This window comes from Neomonachus schauinslandi, chromosome 1 (genome assembly GCF_002201575.2).
Source record: "Neomonachus schauinslandi chromosome 1, ASM220157v2, whole genome shotgun sequence".
Taxonomy (NCBI): Eukaryota; Metazoa; Chordata; class Mammalia; order Carnivora; family Phocidae; genus Neomonachus; species Neomonachus schauinslandi.
Genome location: NC_058403.1, coordinates 67,024,295 through 67,038,911, shown reverse-complemented (window position 1 = coordinate 67,038,911; position 14,617 = coordinate 67,024,295). Strand labels below are relative to the sequence as shown.

General features: G+C 43.9%; 1 protein-coding gene across 1 annotated transcript in view; it reads left to right on the top strand.

Moving 5' to 3' along the window:
• Positions 1–13,752, top strand: part of MYLK (myosin light chain kinase) — a 202,885-nt gene extending 189,133 nt beyond the window's left edge. The window contains 4 exon segments of the mRNA XM_044919769.1: positions 1,919–2,042; positions 7,653–7,782; positions 9,266–9,397; positions 11,715–13,752. Coding sequence (XP_044775704.1) covers positions 1,919–2,042; positions 7,653–7,782; positions 9,266–9,397; positions 11,715–11,962 — 634 coding nt within the window. The 3' untranslated portion in view covers positions 11,963–13,752.
• Positions 13,753–14,617: the final 865 nt, after the last annotated feature.

Here is a 14,617-nt window from a genome sequence, read left to right as displayed (position 1 = left end):
AGGCCGGTGTGTTCGGTCACGTGGACGGCCTGAGGCCGTGAGAGCAGGTGCTCTGTAAGTGTAAGCAAGGAGCACTGTAAGTGTTCCCATGAGAGAAGAGCAGAGCTGGGGAGGCTAGGGCAGAGGCCTTGGGCGTGGCCAGCCGAATTCATGGGTGAGGACTCTCCAGGTGAGGGAACTGGCTGGAGTACAGCAGGGGGGCGGGGAGGCTGTGCGTGTGCAGGGAAAGCTGACATGCCCCCGGGAAGGGAGCCGTGGCTGTCAGATGAGAGCAACCAGCCCGTTGGGTGCCTTGCCCGCTCTGTAAACAGGTGGCCAGATGAGGCAGGGCCTGGCTCCAGGAGCCCCCCGGTAGCATTTGGCAACAGGGAACAGTTCTAAGCTTTGCCCTAGAAGGGTGGTGTTGAATAGGTGGGGTACCAGAGGATGAGAAGGGGAAGGGCGGCCAGACTCTACAGTCAGGTGACTGCATTAGCCAGGTGACTTTGGGGTGCAGGTTCCGCCCTGTCTGCCTAGCCCACAGACCCCCTGAGGCTACCAGTTATCTTGTTCCCCTCTGGGAGAAATCCTGTTTGGGACCAAGAGCACAGCTGTGAAAAGAGCAGAGTTAGAGGGTCTCTCAGATGGCTCCGGTTTTCTGGTTATGTGTCCACCTCTCAGTCCTTTTGAGCTACCTCAGGCCAAACTCCTCCAGAAGCTACATCCACACTCCTTTGGTGAGGCCTTTTTGGCATTTTGCTCTCAGAGCCTTTGTAGCAGAAGTAGGCGTGACCTGGGTAGAATCTGGATGTTGTGGGGGCCTAGATTCCCTTCCAGTGGGAGCGATCCTCACTCCCAGGGTGCTTCATGGAGATGCAGACCTCCTTCCTAATAACTCTGGTCCAGGATGGCTTTTGTCCATCGAGCTTCATTCACTGAAGATTTGGTAAATGAGGCATTATGTATATACCTGTTTTCTCATCTGACCTTGAATTAACTCAGTAATGAGCTGTGCTGGCCCCTCTGTGCTCATAAAATGGATTCACCAAAGAACTAATTTCAAATTATCAAGACATTCGATTCCCATAAACTCTTAAATGTAGCATCTCTTTAGCCAGAAATCTCCACCTATCTACACTTTTTAAAATATTTTTATATTATAAAATTAATACATGTAAGTTGTAGAAAATATGAATATAGGAAAATTAAAATAATCCATAATCCCTTTATCTAAAGATCACTACATTTTGCTATACTGAGCAAATTTACTTATACTTTTTTGTCTATGTATGTTAACATTTGGTTCTTTGAGCTCTATTAGTGCTATTACAATTAAGGTGATGACCCTGAGTTATTTCTAGAATCCCAGAGCTTTCAGAAAGATTAAATGAGTTTGAGTGCAGCTTCTAAGGTTGTCATAATTCATAGGTTGTATGTAGGACATACTTCTGAGTTTTAACAAGAAAAACCTGACACTAAACCACAACATAAGACATGAGAGCTCAGTGATTCTCAGAGATTTCGGCCTAATGTTTTACTCTCTCCTCCCCCAGACAAGGAGACAGAAAGATTAGGCCTCCACAGCCCCCTGCCCCCGTGTGACCAGTAGAATGACCCCACCGTAGAATATCATTCTCAGATGTGTCTGCCTTTACCCTTCCTAGACCCCAAGGGCAGGTCGTGAGACTCCAGTTGCTTACGTGGTGGTTAGGACTTAACACTTAAAAACTTACATAGAGTAAGTCAGTGTAACTCAGACCAAGAGAGGAAAAAGGCCAGGAGCACAGTGACCCTGATCATGGTGGATGGACTGGGAACAGAGAGAGCCCTGGGCTCTGCCCTGTGTGACCAAGGACAGGTGACCTCCCATTTCTGATCTGACCAGCAGTCTCTGAGGTCCCCTCCTGCTCAGAAATCCTCTGATCTCTGCCTCCATCAGAAACCGCCTGGACTGCACCCAGTGCCTTCAGCATCCATGGCTAATGAAAGACACCAAGAACATGGAGGCCAAGAAACTCTCCAAGGACCGGATGAAGAAGTACATGGCAAGAAGGAAATGGCAGGTAACGAGGTTGTCCCTTTGGACTCAGATGTTGCCCCTCACATTTGCTTTATTGGAGCTACTCTCAATCCAAGAATATTTACATCTGTTCCTGAAATAGTCTGGGACCAAGACTGACATTTCATGTCTTTGTGGCTAGGGTTGAGCAATGTCACCTTGAAGACTATTTGGCAGCCCTGGAGAATGTGATCTCCTTAAAGACAGTGTGATGGCCTTACATTTCTTTATAGTGAAGGAGGAGGGCACAGGATCTACAAAGAGAGATATGGTCCCCACTATCTAGGGAGATTGTATGTTACTATGTGTCCTTGGGCGAGTGACAACCTTCCCATGCCTTCATATTCTCACCTGTAAAATGGGGGTAATAGTGGTACCAACATCACAGCATCTTTGGTAGAATTATATGAAGTAATCTTCATCTGGCCTTGAGCATATTGCATGGCACACAGTAAGTGTTCAAAAATGATACCAGTAGCTCATATGTATGGAGGGCTGGCCATATGTCAGGAAACATTCAAAGCACTTTCTATGCAGTGAGTCTTTTCATCCTAGGAGGCAGGTACTATTATTATCCCCACTTTACAGACAAGCTGAGGCTGAGAAAGGTTAGGAAGGTCACCAAGGATCACGTAGCTAGTAAATGGGAGTGGATTCAAACCCAGAGCCTGGCTCCAAAGTACAGTCTTAACAATGGCACAAAATTGCCTCTGATTAATAGCAGATGGATAAAATTGTCATCCAAAACCATAGAGAACTTGTCATCAGCTATTTTATTTTTATTATCACTATTAGTATTACAAAATTTCTGGGCTACGGTTTCTACACGCCGGCACATGGGTTTCTATACTCAAGGAATGTATAGTGTAATGGGGAACTGAAGCAAATGGACATAAAAGGACATAATGCGCGCCAAGAATCATAAACTATCAGTATAGCCTTCCAGAGCCATATATGTGCGTGTAAATGGGAGAAAGGAGTCAGTCACACCAGAGTTGGATGTGGTTGTGAGGAAATGCTGCCAGGGGGAGGACTTTGAAAGTGGTCATGGAAAATGGGCTAGAACAAGAGAAGAGGGGATACAGCACAAACGGAGGAAAAGGCACAGAGGTCCTCACCCTGACAGGAGCAGAGTCCTTTAACTGGGCAGCCAAGGGAATTGGGGCATTTAAAAATGGTCTATGTGGCAGAGAAGAAGGAAATCTCTGTTTTAGAGGCAATTGGGACACTGGTCATTTGCCATACAGCAGGACTAAACTGTAGTCACTAAACCCCCCAAAAGCACAAATTCACACAGAGGTTGAGAGGAGGAGAGGCGAAGGGGGCCTTAGGGTGTGTGGGTTTAAGGGATTACTGCCCCCTGAGTGGCTCAGCCAGGACTCCCCCACAATGGGAGTCAGTTCCTGGTTAGCCCCCGCTGAAGGTTTAGGGGGATCTCTTGGTGCCAAGAGACTCAAGTGCCAGGTGACTTGGAACACCTGTGTTGCTGACCTTACCCTCTGGTATCGTTAGGATCCAGTGAAATTGGAGTAACTAACGTTCTTAAAACGTAAAGGGGTCCATAAAATCAAAGTTGGCTTTATTAATGATCCTATGGCCAGTAGATCTCAAAGAAATAATGGTATCTCTGGAGTGAATAGGGTGGCTGGTGTGGGGGTGGGGTGGTCCTACTGACAGTGAGTCTCATTGGGTTTTGCTTGGATGATGCTGTGGGTTAAGAGGCAGCCTTACCACTTCAAGCTCTCTGGGAGTATCGACACATCCGTTGATGAACCAAAGCCAGGAAGGACCTGAACCCAGGGGACGGGCACAGAGAAAAGGAAATGGGAGAGGAAATAAATGGAATTTTTTAGTCTGATGGGTCAGGGAACCATAATTTGTGCTGATATTTTAAATCGAAGTTTTTCCTATTTGTTAACAGTGTTATTAGCCATAAGGTTTTCTGGAAGTGCGAAGGGAAAGAAAAGGATAGAATTCAGAGAAGGAACCTTAATTTCATACCTTCATATAGGTAGCAGCATTTGGAAATAGGTTTTCCACAAAAATAGTGGTTAGGTTTCACAAAATTACACACAAAAGTAGTCTATAAAATCCCCTGTGGCACAAGATGTCCCTGAAGCATAATTTCACTGGTAATGGCTCACCTGCATCTAACCATCCACATTTTTTACCCCCGATACCAGGACCTTAGCACACCCTGAATAGGGGCTTCCCTCTCAGAGCAGCTGAGGTTGCGTGTGGTGGGGCAGAGTAAAGTGCAGTGGAATAAAATGGGGTTGACTGTGGTGGACGGAAGGGCCCAGGGCAGACACAGGTGGCCCAGAAATCTCTGTGGTTGCACAAGAGAAGGTTCCTTGTTATCGTTCTGGTGTGGTTTCCATAAAAGGCCCAGGAAGAAGGAAGTAACATGAGAGCAAATCCCTATAAGTAAGGTAACATGTAGATGACTAATCATGCCATTGATCTTAGGACGATGTTTATCTGAAAGAAGGTACGTTTTTTATTTATATGAAAGAATTTTAAAAAGACGTGGTGAGCAGTAGCACTGAGGGTGAGTTGAATAGGATAACAGCGCTGCTGCTTGTGAAACTGGAAGCTAAGGACTGGGAATGAGAGGCCTGTGGGCAGCCATCTTTATTCTCTGAGACCCACAAAGACACCAGCAGTATGGACCATAGGCCCATAGAGAAGAAAGCTTTTGACTCTGTATAGCAGAGAATACTCTTGGCCATCACATTTGGATATTCACTTATCAGGGGAAACTGGAGTCTCAGAGCTGTTGGTATATATGTAGGGTCTATGATGGCTGGCTGACTGGCTCTAGGGTGACCAACTTGCCCCAGTGTGCCAGGGGCCATCCCAGCTTTAACCCTGAAAGACTCTCCTCTTGGGAAACCTCTCCGTCCTTGGCAAACACAGGCTGGTTAGTCACCCTCGCTGGCTCTCCCAAGGGAGGGAGTCTGTGTGGCATTAGGGAGGCCTGTACAAACAGTACCCGCCTGGAGCACAGGAACCCAGCCTGGGCAATTGCCCTCAGACAAGAAAAATACTTCCTCAAAGCAAGGATGGAACTTAGGGTATTGAAATTTTTCTTGATGTTCCAAAAATTTCTAAAATCTTAGTAAAGCAGCAACCAATTTTCAGCTCAAAGGCATGAAACTGGAGGACTAGAACATACAGATGTATTTCTTTTCTAGTTGTGACAATTTCTCTACTGAATTTTTTTTCATAAATCAGTTCCCAAAGATTGACGTAGGTTATTGTTAAGATTTTCCTTATTAAGCACTTCTTACTTTTCTCCCTGTTCTAGAAATTATATGCTGTAATACTCCATCTGATGGAAGCCTCTTTGTTAATGTGTATTGGCTTCCTTCTCTGAAATACTCTCTTTTATCTGCCTTGTTCTGGCAACTTCATATTAGTCATTTTGTTAATAGAAGAGGAAAGACTTCCTTATTCCACACCATAAAAGTACAGATAGTCCTAATCAGTCACAATCCAGGCGTTTGGAATTAGGGAGCCCATGGGCTCATGGGGAGTGTTCCCTGCTACACAGTCCCATGTATGAATCATAGTCTCTAAGAAGACTGGAGCTATAGGGAGATTCAAATCTTCTGGTTCAAGAACATGAGGTCCACAGAGAGGAACTGATTTGCATAGTAAATTTCTACTCTCTGAGTTGAGCGACTCCTGGGCCAGGCAAACCAATCTGTGTTGGATAAAGGGAATCGAGAGCCAGAAGGGCTGGGTCTGACAGTTTGGCTGGCTTGGGAATAGTCTGGTCTGACGTCAACTCCATAGGGAGGGCTGCCGTGGCTGGCACCTCCTCTTGCCCCTTTCTGAGGTCAGGATGAGCTCCCATGGGAAGAGCTGGATCTTTCCAGCTAGCACAAATAGATCAATGATGTCACCAGGAACAGCCTCTCCAGGCAGAGCATGCAAGACTGCCAAGTGGGCTCAGTCTGCAGGTACATTCTCTGCAGGGCCACGGGGCCTCTGCACACATCTAAGTTGGTCCGTTGTCCTCTCACCTTCTTCCCCCATCCCAACATCACCGCCACCTGGGGCTTCCAGAATTCTGTTCAGAGGGACGCAGCTTCACCATGGTGACAGAGGGCCGGAAACATAACCACACCACAGTGATGTATGCAAGAGGGTGGATGGCCAGGGGACAGAGCAGGATGGAATGTCTGTCCAAAGTGCATGAAAAGAGTCAGCCACAAGGATGGCATGTGACAAACAGAAAAGTGGCGGCTGTTATAGCAGATCTCAGCTTAAACCACACACACACACACACACACACACACACACCCGTTATGAGTCCTTAGTGCCCTGTGATTCCTTACTTTCAAAATAATCTTTTTATGGAAATATCCTGGCTTTCCAGATAGTTCAAAATCGTGAGGCTTTACTGAAATAGTTGAGCACGAGAAGTAAGTTCAGGAGGCAACGGCTGTGCTGGGGCAGTTTACGGCCCAGGAGGTGAGTGCTAGCCCCTGGCCTGTGTGCAGGCTGTCTCTTCACTCTGGGGAGCCAGGCCGCGGTGCTGTTTGCAGTCTGGACATACAGTGTCGGGGTGTCTGAAAAGACGCTTTGGGTGCAGGGATCGAAAGAGTTGGAGATGCCTTCGTTTCTTACCTTGTCATTCCACTGACCTTAGAAAAGGGGCGGGAAACATCACTTGAAGGTGAGACCTTCAAAGACCTGTGGGATCGGAAGGTGAAGGAGAAACATAGACACAACTCTATATTATAGGGGATTTCCTGACCTAAATCCTATGCTTGGTTGAATTTTCACAATGCAAAGGAAGTTTTCATAGCAAGTTCTGGCATCCTTTTCAGCAGAAATTCTGTCTTCTCCCAAGGTTTCTCATCTCAGAAAAGCAAAGTGCCACTGCCTTTCATTTCTTTGGGTCCTTCTTTTTGATGCCTGGCTGTACATCAGGGAGGTACACCCCTCCAGAACCTCACTGTGGATTCAGACTCACAGGCCAGGCTGAGTGTTTCTCAAAATCTCTTAAGTATCTGAATCATAAACAGAAGTAATGAGACCTTGGAGATCATTTTGTCCAAACCCCTCCTTAAACAGAGAAGGAAACTGAAGCCCGGAGAGGTTAAGCGACTTGCCCAAGGTCAATAGAATGCTTTTTCTTTTTTTTCTTCGCATCGTGACCTGTCGGATCTGTAGTAACTTTCTCTGGACCAATTAAATTCCTATCACTAGTATTGTTTTACGAGAAACAGCCCCCACTGGGCCCCGTCAGCAGTAAGTCTTTGGAGCTGTCTCAGCCTGCAGTTGCTTTATATAAACTATCCCTTTTATGGGAGTTGAAGCAGAGTATGAAAAGGGTTTTTGTCTCATGTTGACCTTGTTTAGTCACATTAACGCACACACTGGTTCCAGGCCCCATTCCATTCTCCGAACATCTTCTGACACGCTGATAGTGCTGAGCAGAGCAAGGTTGGGCTCATTCCTCTGGCAGAACCTCGGCACTTGGGAGGCCCTCGTTTCAGGGACAGCTACTTCTCCTGGGCTAGGCTCTTCTCCCCGAACCCCACTGCCCAGCTGGAGCCAGGGACGCCGCCTGAGTCCAACCCCCGTGTCTATTTTCCAGAAAACGGGCAATGCTGTGAGAGCCATTGGAAGACTGTCCTCTATGGCAATGATCTCAGGGCTCAGTGGCAGGAAATCCTCAACAGGGTCACCAACCAGCCCGCTTAATGCAGAAAAATTAGAATCTGAAGGTAAGGAGCTCCAGGAAGATTTTTATCCAGCCAATTGGTGAGAAAGGAAGGGTTGGGGGATGGAGGGACATTTTGAGGTTTTGGGGGGGGTTTCGGTTTGTTTGTTTTTATATAATATAAACTACAAGGATTAAATTCAGAACTAATTTTAGGTTGCCCTAACAACAATTACTAGTTATTCTTTAATTGTGCTGAGCAGAGCAAGGTTGGGCTCATTCCTCTGGCAGAACCCCCACTTAAGTTTAACTATTTTCAGAGGGAAGGTTATTTGTCTAATAGAACCAGATGACCTCCGCTGTTCTTTTCCCTGTATTTTACATAAGAATTAGCGAAGACTTCATTAAAAGCTTCCTTTTTTCTCATTACAAAAGTGATATTTGTATATTGATAGGTAAACATAAATAAACACATATAGTAGTATCTTTTAAAAAAATATCCTTCCATATTCTTATGTCTTTGTGTTTTTCTTTAAAAAAAAACAAACTATAGTCCATATTCATTTGGCATTTTTCATGATGCTGAAACATGTTGTTTGAACAGGGTAGACTGTGCATGACTGGGCTCCTCCTGGAGACCAATAGGGTTAGTTATTTGCACACCGTCTTCGAGAGGCTGCCTTGACCATCTCTTCACTGAAGAGGCCTCGGCCTCTTCCTGCTCCAGATACACGTAGGGACTGGCCCTTATCTTCTTGAGGCACCTCATTTTGCCAAAGACACCCCCCTACCTCCTGCTGCCTGGTGTTTTTGGTATCCAAAGGTGGGAAGCTAAGTCTAGATCCCTCCTGTGTATAAAGGCAGGGTAATTGGCAAGGCTGCTTGCTGGGCTGTTCTGATGGAGTCGGGGGCATAGTCTGCAGCATGCAGGCCCAGTCCCTCCTGATCCATACTCCCCAGATTACTCAGAAATAGCCTGAAAGGAAGGGAGAAGATACAGGAGCCCCTCCAGTACAGCTTTTCCCTAAATCCCTGGTCCACGTCATACAATGAGAAGGCAGTGTAAGTGTGGAGAACAGAACTCCAGGCAGATTGAAGATGCATCTAGAACCCAGCTCCTCCTTCCCGAGGAGCAGGTAAAGGGCCTGCTACTGCAGGAGGAGGGCAAAGGGGGGACAGAGATCGGGAAGGCTGGTGTAGTTTGTCCTTGTTAGATACCCTCCACTGAATCCTGAAACAGCATGGAATGCAGCCAGAAATCCTTTTTAAAGATTATTTCCTTTTTCAATGTGTCAGCATAAGGGAAGGGGTGGGGGGGGGGGGAGTTAAAACATTTCCGCAGTTTGGTCACGGTTCTCTCTGCTGCCAGAACCTTTTGGCAGCAGGCCAACCTGTCCCCAGGAGAAAGGTGTGCTTGATTCAGTCCTCTAAGCTGCATTATTTGCTGAATTGTAGCAACTTAAATAAAAAAGTCAGCTTTTTTAAACGAGGGAAGAGGAGAGAACAGGGAATGAAGAACTGACCGCATTTCCTTCCCTGTCTCCTAGAAGATGTGTCTCAAGCTTTCCTTGAGGCTGTTGCAGAGGAAAAGCCCCATGTAAAACCCTATTTCTCTAAGACCATCCGTGATTTAGAAGTTGTGGAGGGAAGCGCTGCTAGATTTGACTGCAAGATTGAAGGTAAGTTGTAGCTCTTCTTCCCTTGACTACAAAAGGGGTGTGGTGGGCTGGTGGGCCCTGCTGTGTGCCCCGGGCAAAATGTTCATTCTGGGCAGCCAGGCTGCGAGGACAATGGGGCCAGGAGGAGTTGGCCAGCTGCTCCCACTCCACCTCCTGAAGGTTGGTGCCATTCAGTGACTCGCCTAGGACACCCTGGCTATTTCACATCCTTACATCAGCCACTAGACTCAAGTTCAAAGTGGTTTATCATGGACCTCTTTGGCTATGGAACATGCTTAATGAAATGAGCTTTGCAAGCTTCTGGGAAGCATGTGAACTGCCCACAAGAGGCTTCAAAGGAAGGTGGCCATGAAGAGTATAGGATGGGGAGTCGGGTGGCTCTGCTGCTCATCTGTGGGCTGTGTGACCTTGGGTGGTGATCTAAGTCTTCTGAGCCTCAGGCCTTTAACCTTAAGGTGATGTCTAATGCCTGTGTAGCTCTGGGGAATGCTGTGAGAGGCCGTATGGGAAAAGGGAGAACCTCTTAAGTCTGTTCAAGATGTCACGGCACCAAGGGAAAAGTTGTGGGATTGGTAAGTGCAGAGAGTGAGCATGCCACGTGACTCCAGATGGAGGGAAGCTGGGCTCGAGGTGCCTACGCCACCTTCCCCATGCTTCTCTGCCTGCCGAGAATAATGTGGCCATAGAGTTGTGAGCTGTCAGTGCTCAAGGGAACTTAAGGGATCTTAGCATAGCACCTGAGAAGTGAGCAATATGTGACACAAAGCATTGCCATTTCCACAGACAGCAACATTCCAGAAAGATAAGGGCAAGAAAAGACAGGTTCTTTGTCTCAAGTCTGTGACTATTGCATGCCAACCAAAGTGGAGGGTTATCTCATTTCAGTCTGACCAAATAAAGCACAGGAGTTCATTAGGCAACCTTCCCAAGGCTGCATAGCATAGGACAGCCATCAGAACAAATCATGCCTCTCACGTTCTAAGATTCTCCAGCAGTAGGACTAGATAATGCCTTTTGGGTAAAGTAACCCAAAGAGAGGAATGAGAACAGTTTTTCTCCTGCGTCATTATATCTCAGATTGCCTTGTAAATACAGTGCCTATAATCATCTTCCTTTTTTTCTATTCAATTAACAAAAAAAAAGGTAGATGTGTTCCCTTTGCTAGTGTGGAAGTCCGCAGCTTGGGGACACTGTTGAAAGCTCTGGGGCCAATGCTCAGAATTCTCACCATCACCACTGTCTCTGGGTCTTCTGAGGTTTTTTTCCTTTTTAAAAATTATTACAATGTAGTGATTATCATTTTTGTACTTTTCTCTTTGGGATTATTTCCTTCATTATTTGCAGAACTTTGACTAGAGCACTAAGGAGGAATTAAAGCATATGGCTGCCATTTTGATACAAACAAAATCTACTTGAAAAGAATGTTAAAATTCTTAAGTTCTTGCGTGTAATTTTTATTCTGGATGGGGCTGTAATTTTTTTTCCTGTAAAAATATTTCTCCAAAACGTAAAGAAAAAGTCAGTTAGAATTATTATATATTTGTAAAGGCTTATGTGTGTATATATATATATATATATATATATATATATATACATCTCATATATAATACATATGATGTATATATGTATATAAAATATATTTTTTAAATGCTGAATTTTCCAGAAACATGACTAATAACATAAAATGAGGCTAACCAATGTGGTCAATTTCCAGTTATCTATAGTTGGCAGATTATCTGTCTTTGGATCAGACTAAGATAAATATTGCTTCTTTTTCTTAGCAATATTATCAGATCCTCTAACTTATGTATTATGGAGCTTATTATCAGCTTTGAGTTATAATTTACATAACATAAAATTTACCCATCTTATTGTACAATCACCACAATCCAATTTTAGAACATTTCCATCACCCCCTAAAGATCTCTTGTGCCCGTTTGTTCTCTTATTTTTTATTTAAATTTATTTAAGTTCAACTTCTATATAAGATAAGAATTTTCTTTTCACCCAAGGAGATCTTTAGCTCTAGGCGTGTGGCTGGAGTCAGGGCTGTGTTGCAGGTGGGACGTAGTACAAGCCCCACGTGGATGGCAAACGGCATGCCCGTAAAGTACCTTTTGTGGGATTTCAGGTACTGCTCTTTAAAATATATGCCCATATCCGAATGTAAATCTCAAAAGGGATGTTAAAAGCCAACATCGTGACTTTTTCCTGTACCCCCTTAATCAATAGAGGTTGCTTAGGAGCTGCTTGCATGAATTGATAAGAAACTTTGAATAATGGTTTCTGCAACTTGTGTCCTCTCCCTGTGCTGCAGGATACCCAGACCCTGAAGTTGTCTGGTTCAAAGATGACCAGTCAATCCGGGAGTCCCGCCACTTCCAGATAGACTACGACGAGGACGGGAACTGCTCTTTAATCATTAGCGATGTTTGCGGGGATGACGATGCCAAGTACACCTGCAAGGCTGTCAACAGTCTCGGGGAAGCCACCTGCACAGCGGAGCTCATTGTGGAGACCATGGAGGAAGGGGAAGGGGAAGGGGAAGAAGAAGAGGAAGAGTGAAACAAAGCCAGAGAGAAGAAGCTTCTACGGCATATTACAAAGACTATTTCTCTAAAGCTCAAAAAAATCCAAGATAGTAAAAGCACCTAGTGTGATAGATTATCTAGTTAGGTCATTTGAGGGTTGATTGTTCAGCAACAGCAGTTGGTACCCAGCAGCAGCTACTGATGGGCATTAATGTGAACTAGCTGGCACCTTAAGATACTAACACGGCCAGATTTCATTTTGGGAAATTACCAGTCACTTGCCTGATCTGTTGATGTTAGAAAGTAACCAAAAGAAATCTTTATCTGGGCAAAGTCATAAATTCCCTAACTGAAAGCACTCATGAAAAATAAGGCCCTGTGCTCACAGCTCAGCCCAGAAGGTCCCTGGAGATGGAGATGTGTCTCTCCCAGCTCCTAACTCCAGAGAATGCCGTCTCCTCTAGTCCTGCAGCACTTCATTCTGAAAGCAGTTGAGCCATTTTAACCTCCGAGGCCCATTTGATTCCAAAGTATACTACAGACATGCAAACTTTTCATTTCTTCCCCCTGTTCCACCTGCCAGTTTGGCTGGCTCTGAACTTGCCATGAGTTTAAGCACTAAGGACATGATGCTTCTTAGATTCTGAAGACCGGTTCCCTGCTCGTGGATGGCTGGCTTCCTTAGGAAAATAGAATCTCTTTTCTTCCAAAATCAGTAGGAAATCTAAACTTATCCCCTCTTTGCAGATGTCTAGCAGCTTCAGACATTTTTGTAAGAACCCATGAAAAAAAAATCCTTGCTAATGTGCTTTTCTTCTGAAACCAGGATTCGTATTTGTGCTGTTACAGAATATCAGCTCTGCATGTGTGGTAAAGATTTTTGTGTTTGAATGTATGAAAAACCAGTTTGCTGAAAAGTTAGTCTTAATTATTTATCGGCCACTATGAAACAGATTTCAACTGATGAAGGGCTGTAGAACTGCACGTACTTTGGAATCTCCTTCGGGGCAGTCTGACTTTAACACACCTGCCATTCTAAACACTCGCCAAAGAACTCTACCTACCTTATGGGTTCCACATGTTTTCTTCTTGAATGTGCGTCAGGCCTTGCCCCCAGCCTTCAAATATATCAGTAGACCTGATAAATGCACTCAGACTTGCATCTTTAGGACTTTTTCTTTCACTATATTGGCACTTAAATTTTTCTTTATAAACTTTTTGAAGGTCATAAACAAAGACTATAAACCGATATACCTAGTACATTTCTCTGCGTGTGTGTAACATTCCAAATACTTTTTCTTTTCCACTGTTTGTAAAGTGCAGCAATTTCATATTTCAAGGGACTTTTTGATAGTTCCTCAAGAACCAATTTGAAATGACTTCAGTGCAACCCTACACAGTATCAACTTTAGAACTTTGATATTAGTCTTATGTTACCTTTCATTCTATTTTTATCTGCTTTTTGCTGCTAGTTTCAAATTTGCCAGTATTTTTCTTTTTGCTTTTTAAGCAGTTAAACAATTTTTTTCATAATAGCCACAGTATTGCCACAGTTTATAATAAAGGTTTTTAAAATTTGATTTAGAGCATTTGAAGCTTTTCTTCACTTAGTTGTGTTTAGACTATAATCTGTGTGTACATGTGTGTTGTCGTGTGTGTGCCCGTGTGTGGTGTGTGTGTTTGCTACAGGTTTTTAATGTCTTGAAATTGTGTTAATGTTCTCCCAGTTTATTATGCCATCAGAATGGTAAATGAGAACACTACGACTGTAGTTAGCTCACAGTTTTTAAATAAAGGATACCACAGTGCATGCTGTTTGTTCAATCTCTGCAGCCTTCTCTTTCTTGCCATGCCACCAGCTGGAGACTACCCAAAGCGATCCTGGAAATGACAAACAAATGCTGTGCTGCATGAATGGCTTAGATGGTTGTGTTTCACTAAGGAACAGAACGACTTACGTAGATCTTGTTCACATGAGGTAGCCTAATTTGCACATTTTGTGCAAAATCTCTCTTGAGCATCAGTTTGGTTCAGTTATATTCTACAGATAAATTCCATGGACATTTGATATCTATCGAATCCTCATAATGCTAAGATCTATACGACATTTTGGCATGTGACAAAATCATTGTCATCATCAGTATTATTAACTAGGGCTTGGTTTGCATTTGTAATTTTGGTGCAGTTTGTTATTGGCAACCAAGTGCTTTCTTTCCATGTCTTGATATTTAAACATTTGTTAGGAGGAAAGTCCTGATAACGCTCCTGCTCTATTGAAATCTGTTATCAGATGGTGAGCCCCTTATGTCTTGAGTGTTCAAACAATATTATAGATATTCTAGAAAGAATCAAGGCATGCTAATAAATGTTGGATTAGATGATTCTATGATTCCACAATGTAGTCTAGAGGGAAATAATCCATTGTCCAGTTAATAAATATTTAATTTTTTTCATTTTTTCAAGGCAACCACAATCCACAAATGTTCCTAGTGAGGAAATTACTATTTTTAAAGAAAAGGACTTTTTATTCCTTGCTAGGGAAAAATTGACTAAATATATTCTGCACCAGGAAAAAAAAATACATTTTTCTCCCATTCTATTTTCATCCCAAACACATAAAAATTCATTGGTTGTCGTTTACATTGCAGAACTTCATATTAAATGATATTTCTATGTATAATTAAAGACA